Below are 10,874 nucleotides of genomic sequence, written 5' to 3' on the forward strand. Positions count from 1 at the left end.
CTTGAAAGGTCCAATAAACTATTTTAAGTATTCTGAATTTTATCTGAACAGTAATGTCAGCACAGTGACAGAATCAAATCTGCACTTTGTAAAGAAGGATCACTCTGATTACACTGGGAAGAAAGGATGAAAAGAGACAAGATGAGAGGCAGGAAGACCACAGGAAGCTGTTGTAGGAACCTGCACCAGATGTGAAGATAGCCTGGAGAACAGCAACGGCAGGAGGGAAAGAGAAAAGTGAAAGGTCTAAGGAGATATTTAGGAGACAAACTGATTATTGTGAAGAAGATGGAGGAATCAGGGATACTTCCAAGCTTCTGGCTTGGACAAGTGATGGGTGATTGTTGCAGACTGTTGAAGAGGCCATGATAAATTCATACCGGCCTGAAACGCAAAGTGGGAGGGGTGACAGCAAGAGATAAAGCTGGAGAGGTTGGCTGGGGCCAGATCAAATTTGGCTATAGGTCAAATTAATATTTTGTGATGTTATTCTACGTGAAATGAAAAGCTTTATTGTTTGCACCACTGTCAGGGAGGTAAGTAAATGAAAATGAAGACTTTAAATAATTTCCAGGTCTACCCGGTATGGCTACGTGTACTGCACAAATCCAGGGGATGCCACTCACATGGATCATGTATAAACGGCACTCCTGAAGTTGTGCAAAGCACAGCAGCCATCTTGGACATGGCATGTTATGCGGTTCTTGAGTTTGTTTTATGTAAATAAATATCTCATCTCTTCAGTAAAATAATAAACATCTCTGGAGCAGAGATTATGTTTTATACTTCTTTTCTAAGAATTTTCAGGCCTTGATTTGGTTTCTTCCAGCCTCTATTCCTGCATTTGATTAAGAAATCATAAATTTTGGTATCACATATCTGTCTTGTTTTCTCTGAAATATTTTCTCACTACGGTAACTATAAAGTCAACTATGATTTTAGATGTTGTATCCCTTACAATACAGAAAGAGTATTATAACTTATTTAAAGGGTCACGATGAATCACAAAACGTATATACAATCTTTTCATATAGAATTCAATTGTAATGATAATTCAAGAAACTCTTATGATCAAGAATAATCTATTTTCTCCTTTTAAATTTATTCACATTAACTGTAGTATCCTCTGAATTTTGTGTGGTGATTGACTATTAATTCACTTGTTTGTGAGGAAAGGGCTACCACACCTGATATGTCATTGTTGAGTGGGGAGGGGTGAGAGGAAGGTGACTGTCACTGAGAAGTTAGCAACTCTTATAAGAGGGCAAGGAAGCACAGTAGGTATTTATTTACTTATGTAACATACACTTACATAGCATTTACCACGTACCAGGCATTCCCCTAAGAAATTTACAAATATTAACCCATTAATCCTCATTACAATCCTATGAGGTAGATACTATTTATAGCCCTAGAGTCTATGCTCTCCTGTGTCTCCTTCCCAATGTCAATCACAGCCCATTTACCACTGAAAATGGGCCTATGTGCCAGGTTGAGAATGCATACCAAAGGGTATAATCTGTAGAATTCACATTATTCTACCATTAACATTACCCTAGCTGTCTTCTGTGATTACTGTACTAAACTGAAATTCCATTCCTTCTTCTGGTGCAACTGTCTGATTCTCGACTAGGTCACAGCTACCCCCCTCTACATGGGAGATCTGAACTGAGTGAGTATGTAAAGCATAAAAGTTATGGCAAGTTCAATTCACATTGTACTTTAGATAAAATGATTGGAATTTACATGTTTATAATTACACAAAGAAATATAAAATGGGCTTTTACTGTAGTTTTCAATTGAACACGTAAGTTCCACATATCCAAACCTTTATTTCCAGCTAAGATTGCTCTCCTGAGCTCTAGGCCCATACATCCAGACTGATTCCCATGGTCACTGGCACACAGATATCCCAGACACACCTCAGCCTCCACACTGTTAGAGTGAAATCACCATTGCCGTCTGCTTTTTGTATCCCCTTCCTCCACTAATGAATGGCACTAACGTGCCTAAGCAACTGGAAGCCTAGAGTCATCTTCAACTCATCTCTCTCCTCCCTGCCCCTGCCCCCTTCTCCTAAGTCACAAGTCCTGCAGATCTCTTATCCAGCACAGCAGAAATGGACACCTGGCCTTCCTGATCCTGTTTAAATCCCCTCCAATCTATACTCCACACCAATGTGAGAGTTATCTCTCTAAAACACAAAATGGATCCCATCATTCCTCTAATTAAAACTCATCAATGGCCTTCTCTCAATTTCAGGATAGATCTAAACTTCAGATGAGGTCCTTCAAAATTAGGCCCGTTTTCCTCTCCAGCCCCTAACCTTCTTCTCCCTTGCCCTGTTACCCCAAGAAGCTCCAGCCGCTTCCGTCAAGTACCGCCTTTTCTCTTGTGTCTGTGCTTTACACATCGTGCTCCCTCTACCTGAGTGCAGTCTTCCTTCCCCTTCTTCATCCGGCTAACTCCTAGGAAATTCAGCACAGACACCACCTCCCCCTAGAAGCCTCCCATGAACAGCACCCCTCATTCCCAAAGCCTGAGCTAGGCACTCTCCATATGTGCTCCATATGTCTATATATTAGACACTTATCAAACAGTATTTCATGTATTTATCTACCTCTCCATTAGCAAATCAACTCCGTAAGGGCAGCGTCTTTGCCTTCTATTTCTGCACGATCAGCATCTAAGCGGGCATCTGGCACTTGGACATTCAATAACTGTTTGTTGAATGATGAAGAAACTGAAAATTAACATGCAATTTTCTCTTTTCAGGTAAATTTTAGTTAAAATAAAAACAAAATGGATAATATATGTCATAGTTCTTTTTTTAGGTACATGAGGTCAGGTACATAAATGTCACTATTACCATAAACTCATAAAGCTTTAAGGAACTCAAATGGGCCATTTAAACTGTTCCCTCACCTAAAATCACTCCACGTAGATAAAATTCTATTCTAATTTGAAAGTCTTATAGAGAGCTGCAAATTTTCAATTAGTCCTGTCTTTTTTTGTCAGTGTGTTTTCTCTTTTACAGTATATACCTATTACAGCCATCTGCCTGCAGAAGTTTGGAATGTCCAGGAATGGGGTCAGTATAGAGAACAAACAGGACAGTTCTAAAAGGATTGTCTGCTCTAAAAAGTTTCAAGGGTAATATTTGAAGAGGAAATTTTTGGAAGGCAATCAGTTAAAAAATGTATCTTCAGATAAAATTTTTTATTTTATTCATATTCTATGTACTCTAAAAATTTTTGAGACAGTTTACTTTAAAAGATACGGAAACAAAGATAATAATTAAGAGCCATGTAGTAAAGATAATTTTATCAGAAACACAGGCTAGGGATAGTTGCAAATTGAACTCTGAACATAGCACTGAGTTTCCTGGCAGCAAAAGTAAAAAGGGAAACACTTTGTGAAATAAAAGGAAGTAGAAACAATTTTTTTTCCTGAAATTGCATATCTGGGCCTAGCTTCACAGATAATAGTTAAAAAAGATTGGTTGAATAAAAGAATGTATCTTTATATAAAAAACATTTAACAACAAAATGGACGTCTTCAATGACAGATTTAAAGAAGCTACGGGAAAATTGTCTGTTTTTTAAATAAGCTCCCAATTTAAAAAAAAAGAGGGCATATTATTAGACAAATTCCACAAAGACATTTCTATGGAAAACTAATGTAATGTTGTCTATGCACATAATTTAATAGTGATTCTAACTTGACACAGAGATAGAACTAGAATATACAGAAAAGTGAATGGAGATCCTTTCCTTTGGAGACACATGCACACATACACACAAGCACAAGTATCACTTGTTTTCACCTAGACACTTAACAGAACTTGAATAAACAATAAATTCAACATTGAGCTACCCTTATGATAGAAAACCTGGGGTATATGGCAAAACCAACATTTCACTTTGAAAATTAGGGAAGTCTGACTTGTGTTCAGACTCCTCACTACAAGGCAAGGCCAAATCTTTTCTCAAGGTGTGGCCCTGGATTTCTCCCAGGGCCAGTACATCTACTCAATGGAAATCCCAGAGCTCTGCCCCCAATGAACATGGAAGAAAAGTCCTCCATCCAAACTATGATTAAAAAAAAAAAAAAGGAAGTGTTCAGTACACACTCCCATCAACCAACCAACCCACATCAAGTGCCTCCTCCTTCGTGGTGCTCTGCCTCACGTGCTCTCAAAAAGCCCAGGAGAACAGGCAGTCAATCACAGGGCAGCTGACCACATGGGCTCTGATGGGGTCTCCTCGGCCCTCCCCCGATCCCAGCAGGGTCTCAGTCCAACAACTCTCTATCTTGGTTCTCAACTTCTGGTGGATTACACACTTTCCCCGTGTGCATTTAAAGAGCTTCCGGTTTCCTTAGAAACCAGAGGCAGCTGGAAGGTCCTGTGGAGCTCTGAGGCCAGTTTAAGTCCTAAATCCAAATTCTGCTACCTCAAAACTCCGTGTATTTATCAACTAAAGTTAGTCCTCTGCATCTGGCCTACACTCAAACTCCCATAATGGTCCTCAAGGAGACCTCAAAAGCCAATTACTCACCATTACCGGACAGCTATTGGTACCCAAAGGCCTAAACAGATGACTTGTTTTAACAGCTAACACTGAGGTTTATTAGGAACTCCTAGAGCCCTCTAACAATGGTGTACTGATACCTACAGGGTAACGCAGAAAGAGCACACGGCCAGGCAGCAATTAGGAAACAGGCTCTAGTCTCAGTCTGGCCACTAACTCACTTTGTGATGAGGCCAGTTATCCAACCTGCTTGGGGCTTAAGCATCCACACTGAAGAAGATACCTGCTCCACCTAGGTGAGCTGTTATAAGAATCTAATTTTTTAAGAGATGTGAAAACACTTAGAAAAATAATTACTCCTTCCTTCATTCTATTTAAACATGTTAACATCTGCTCTTTGCTAAGCATTATGCCAGGCATGGAATTTACAGTTAGCAGAGAAAACAGAAACTAAATCATTATAATTGTGATAAGTACTGTGAAAGAGAGACTATACTAGGAGCAAGGAAAGCATAAATCAAGAGACTTAAGTTACTGTGAGGGCTCAAGGAAGGTTTCCCTGAGGAATCAACATCTAAACAGAGCCATAAAGAATGAGTAGAAATTAATTAGGCAAAGAAGTGCAGGAAAAGGCCAGGAAACAACAGGCAAGTGTAAAGTGGAATTAAGAAATACCTAACTTTTCAAAACACTTAATCTGTAACATTAAATTTTAACCCACAAAATTTGCCATTTCTAAGCTCCACTCTTATAGCCTTAGATTTTTTTTTTAGTTGTCCAGTTTTTCCAAAGAAAACAATGAGACCCTAGCCCTGGATAAATTATTTTCTACTTCTGTACCAATGCTTAGATAACAAAACAGATAAATTCCATGTAGGGACAATGGTTTGGAACACAGAATCAAATTCTGAATAATCTCGTTTTTAGGACATGTTGTTAGGTGCATACAGGTTCAGAATTTTTATAGTTCCCTGAAATATTTTGCACTTAAGCATATGTAACAAACCTCTATCCCTATCTTTTTTTTTTTAAAGTCAGTGCTTTGAGTTAATTATCTGAGATTCACAACTATAAGGGACTCCTTTTATACTAGTAAAACACATCAAATTTAAACAGCATGATTAGTTTTTTGAAGTTGCTCTACTGATTATCTTTTCAGTTTCAATATCTTCTGGAACAGTAGTCTTTGTAAGAGAATCATGGTACATGTACCTAACAGGATATGTTTTAAATACACTATACTGAGGCTTTCCCTTCTCATAGCAAATTGAGGTGCTATGAAGATAATTAACCAATCTGAAGATTTTCACCCTGCCCCAGACACATGTAATTTAAAATCATTTTATGTCAATATATATTACTTATTTTCTTGAATTCTGAACCCATTAAATTGTCTCAATTTGCAAATTAGCTTCATACAGATGCATATTTAAAGTGTTATGCAAACTCGTCTATTTCTACTCTTCTGAAAATATGCATAATCACTGATTTGCCATGTTTACTGTTTTACTATAGGTTATATGTAAAATGTTACAAAGTATTATTTTAAACTTTATTCTCACTTTTATTATATAAATAGCTGATTCAGAAGTTTATTTACATAGCTAAGCAGTTTAAAAATAATTTTCTTGGCGCTTTTATTAGCTTATTTCAGAAGTCCTCCTAAACAACCTAAGAGTGGCCTGGTATTCCCATATGTGACAAAACAGATTTCTTATATTTTATAACTAGGCAACCACCTCCAATTGCTGAAATTCTACAATTGTTAGAAGTAACAATGTATTGTCTCTACGATTACAGTCATGTGTTACTGATTATTCAAAGAGGGAAAGTATCAAAATTCATTTTTAAATAGCTGCAAGATGTTATAGTTCAAACACACAGGGTATGAGGGTACATAAAGAGGTTTTACAACAAATATTAAACTTTTCAATGTTTTCATTTATGTTCTTTTGATTTAGAAGGAATAAAATCTCAATGAGAAAAAAAAAACTCTAGGTTATAGACACATTGTACACAGTTCTTTCTAGTAACAATTTTGCTTAGAAACCAAACTTATTCTTTGCCCAAATACTCTGAAGAAGATATCTTGCAACATTTTGTTTGTTGTGGTAATTACTTTGGACAGACTTAATAAGGCAAATTCTCTCATTAGCACATCAAAAACACAATGAAAAAGATCAGAGATTTAAAATGAAATAAAACTCCATTGATAATTTTCACCTTGAAGGTTCCTTTCACGTTGCATGAATTCAAAAATTCTTAACAAGTGAACTAGTTATTTATCAGGATGCCTAGATGGAAAATGTTTTTCACATTATTCTGGATCCATGATACATCCGTAATATTTATTTAAACAGTTTATTGGAGGGAAAAGTGCAAAAACAAGACAAGACAAAATCCTCCCAGGTATGCAGGTATGTCAACCTCCTGGTTGTGATATCATACTGTAGTTTTGAGGTACATGAGATCTCCATTATTTCTTACAACTGCATGTTGTCAAAGCCAGGTGTAAAATGCATTGGTATTTTATGCTACCAAAATGAAGTCACTTGAACTGAAAAAAAAGCTTGATCATAATATCTAATTAATACATACATAGAGGGGCTTGTTCGAAAGCATTTTTAATTCCATAGTGTTTTTTTTTTTAAAGAATAAGCCATTTGAATGGTTAAGTTACTTGACTATTAAGAAAGAAAAGTTTTCATGACAAAGCTCACAGGTTATTTTTTAATTAAAAGAATAAATATATTGGAATATTCATTATCTAGCTCTACTTAAAGTTACTAATGGAGTACTTAAATTGAATCTAGATAACATGAAATATGTTAAAGTAAGGTCCTCAGGAAAAGAAAAATCTTAGTATTCCATCAAGATATTAGTCAAGTGCAGATAACTCCAAAATATTGTTATATTCCTTTTGTATTTCTTTTCTTCATAAGCCAGACCATAAGCAGAAATAGGTGGCTATTTAAGAATGTCATATCTACGTCACTTATACTTCAGTGATCATGTAGACAAACAGTTTGGATGGATTACATTCCATAATATATTCCACATTGTACACTATGGAAAGAGACAACCTGCCACTGTATACTAAAATGTGACACTCTGTATCTTAAATGTTATCTGTCCTTTCAGTGTCAAATATTTTAATGTCAATCATTTTCCCTTTTAAAAAATAATGTTTTAGTTTAGCTGCATACATCTTATCCAGAAATTAAATATTTGTAAATAGCATGTGTCCATTCACAAAGGCCACTGAGTAGGACTGAGAGGAAAAAAACTAAAAAATATAACATGCTCTAATAAACGTAAATTAGTCAGTATACATGAAACACTGTGTGTCCAGCCCTGTTCTGGGTACTGTGAGGAATATACATGCATGCACACAAGCACACACACAGTCAGAAGAAACCAAATCCACGTGAAACAACTGCAGAACAAAAGATTGTCAACTTTGAAATGACAAAATTTTCAAAAGGAGACCAGATCAATGGTTGCCCAGGGTTAGGGACAAGAGGGAGTGGGTGTGGTTACAAAAGGGCAACACAAAAGGGATCCTCGTGGTGATGGGGAAAGTGTTCTGCATCTTGACTATAGTGGTGACAGACACACAGGATAAAATTGTATAGACTAAACATACAAATAAGTAAGAGTAAAACTGGGAAACCTGAATAAAATCGATGGATTTTTATCAATGTCAACATCCTGGTTGTGGTATCATACTACAATTTTGAGGTACATGAGATCTCTATTATTTCTTACAACTGCATGTGAATCTACAATGATCTCAAAATAAAAAGTTTTTTAAAACGATTATAAAATACATTTTCTCTATTCTAAATACATCCCCCTGCCCAAATAAAAACATACAAGGAACAAACACCAAAACCCCTCTCAGTGACAAGAGAAATTACATCTAGGTGGAGGAGGAATTGCCCTCTAGGAAACCCAGGGTAAACATGATGTCTAAACATTGTTGCCCTGCCAACATGTTCTTAATTTCCTTTTAATTCTGTGTTAATTTAAATAAGTTTTAAAGATCACATCCTATAAATTGAAGATTTCTAATGACACACTAGTGATAAAATGCTACCTGAGTTTGAGTTCAGACTGTAGTGGAATCACCCTTAATCAGAGAAAGGAGGGGAAAAAAAAAAAACAGAACACGGACCACCATTATCTTCTCTGTCAGTTTATGTTAACAGATAAGAAGTAAATCACACACACATACACACTGTTCCTCCTCTAGAGTCTGCCTGAGTTCGGACTGGGGGGTGGAATGAGAGCACCATAAGGATTTCTCAAAGCTTGGTCTTCACCTACTTTGAATCTCCTGGGAAATATTCAAGCATATCATTGCGCTTTCACTAATACAAGATGAGAAACAATGTGTCAACCGCTCTGGAATTCCTTTGGAGCGAGGAAGTCGAAGATGATCAAAGGCAGGGGTGACAGCCACGGCACCCGGATAAAATGGGTCTGATTAGGGTAGATTCCCGTTCACGCAAAATGACTTCCAGGCAATTCGTACCGCCTTGACTTTCAACCTGACACTTGCCTGGTTGTGATAAAGACGGAAGTAGGGACATCAGGCCCCTCTCACACCAATCTGGAAGCTTCACTCTTTTGGCCTCTCCCCGAAAGACCCGCTAAAGAGACTGAATGCTTCCCCAGCCTTCGCGGTGGAATGGAGGCATTTAGGGACGCCGCCCTCCTGTCCCCATCCTGCCCTGCCCCAGAAGCTCAGCCGGCAGGGGAGCGGGGCGACGGGGAGCCGGGGTTCAGGCGAGGGTGGAGGCGGCGGCCGGGGACACGGGGCGAGGCCGGGCCGAGGACCCGGGGCGCCCAGGGACTCGAGGGGCAGCGCAGGGCCGGGGGCGCCGGGCGCCGCGGGTTCGGGGTGAGGCTCACCCGCGTTCTGCAGCGTCTCGATGTTCTGGGGTCTGGTCGCCAGCTCCGCCACCATCTGCACGAACTGGGTCCGGGCTTTCTGGTACTGCTCGAACACTGCGGGGAGAGGCAGGTGGAGCGGGCCGCCCGCCGCCCCGCCGTCCCCGCGGCCCCGCCGTCCGCGCGCGCCCTACCTTGCAGCACCTGCCTCTGACTCATGGCGCCCGCCCCGCGCCCGGCGCCCCGGGCCGTCCGCGCCCCGCCTGCGAGCCCACCGAGGGGCACCCGCCGCCACGCCTCGGCCTCCGACGGCCGCCGCTCCTCTCTGTGTAGCCGCGTCTCCCGGGCAACCGACCGGAACCGGAACGCGGCCGTCTCGCGGCAACGGCCAGTCCCCGCGTGACGTCACGGCCGCGGAGCCCCGGGCCCGCGAGGACGGCCGGCCCCGGAGGAAGTCCGCCCGCGGGGGCTGCCGCGCTCGCCGCGCCGCGGCCGGCCCGGCACCGTCGAGGGTCCCCACCCCGCCGGGGCCAGGGGCGTCTCCAAGGACCGAACCCAGCCCCGCAGGTTCCTGATGCGGCGCGGACGCGGGTCGGGCAGGGGAGCCCCGGGCGCCGGGACAAGTCACCTGTGCAGTGGAGTGGCCTCGGCGTCGACGGTCCAGAGAAATCCCCTTGTGACACTGTCATCTGATAAATACACGATTGTCCATGCCACCTTCAAGTCAAACGTTTTCCCCTGCAATCCAGCTTTCCTATACCTGGCATTTCTGGTTTCAGGATTCCTTGGAGGGTCAAGACAACCATGTTCATACACTTAATTATACTGTATTGAAAGCATTTAATTAGCACTCCTAGAGATTCAATGAAAAAAGCAGACAAACAATATGATGAATGTCCTGTCTTCCTGTGACTTTCTTCCCCTAACTTTCTCCTAATTACTACTAACTTTGCTGTTTCCTTGCTTTTATGTGATTTTTAACATTTTGTCTTTTAAATTGAGGCTTCATTTTGTTGCTGAATGACATTTCCAAAAGAAAGGGAGAGACAATTTTTACCTGGAAAGTTTGTTTCAAATGATCTTGACCAGACTTCCCTAGCTTGTATAACTTTAACTCTTTACCCAGCTTGTTTTAACAAAAACTAAGTATTTAGTCTACCACTGGTTTCTAACTTGTCTGAAAACTGTACTAAATGTTTCAATGACAGGTGTCAACTTTAAATATTTCTCTATCAGAAACTACAATTTCACCAGGTGTCAAGTCAATAGATAGCCACAGCTGCTCTGAGTAGAGCCAAGACAGGAAACCTCTTGATAGCTCTTCTTCAATAGAAGGGAGCATGCAAACTTAGCTGGTTCTCATGTTTGGGGTGAGTCCTATATAATAATCTTTGAGATCTCACTCTGAATTGAGCTCTCTGATGAAGTCCTGATATTTGTAGAACC

General features: G+C 40.3%; 1 protein-coding gene across 1 annotated transcript in view; it reads right to left on the reverse strand.

The window, feature by feature from the left end:
* The window catches only part of SPAG6 (sperm associated antigen 6), a 62,937-nt gene extending 53,255 nt beyond the window's left edge, over positions 1–9,682 (reverse strand). Inside the window, exons 1-2 of the mRNA XM_004425301.2 lie at positions 9,623–9,682; positions 9,450–9,545 (exon numbers count right to left, since the gene is read on the reverse strand). Coding sequence (XP_004425358.2) covers positions 9,450–9,545; positions 9,623–9,647 — 121 coding nt within the window. The 5' untranslated portion in view covers positions 9,648–9,682. The remainder of the gene's footprint in view (positions 1–9,449; positions 9,546–9,622) is intronic.
* Positions 9,683–10,874: the final 1,192 nt, after the last annotated feature.

This window comes from Ceratotherium simum, chromosome 32 (genome assembly GCF_057802395.1).
Source record: "Ceratotherium simum simum isolate JZ-2026a chromosome 32, ASM5780239v1, whole genome shotgun sequence".
Lineage (NCBI taxonomy): Eukaryota > Metazoa > Chordata > Mammalia > Perissodactyla > Rhinocerotidae > Ceratotherium > Ceratotherium simum.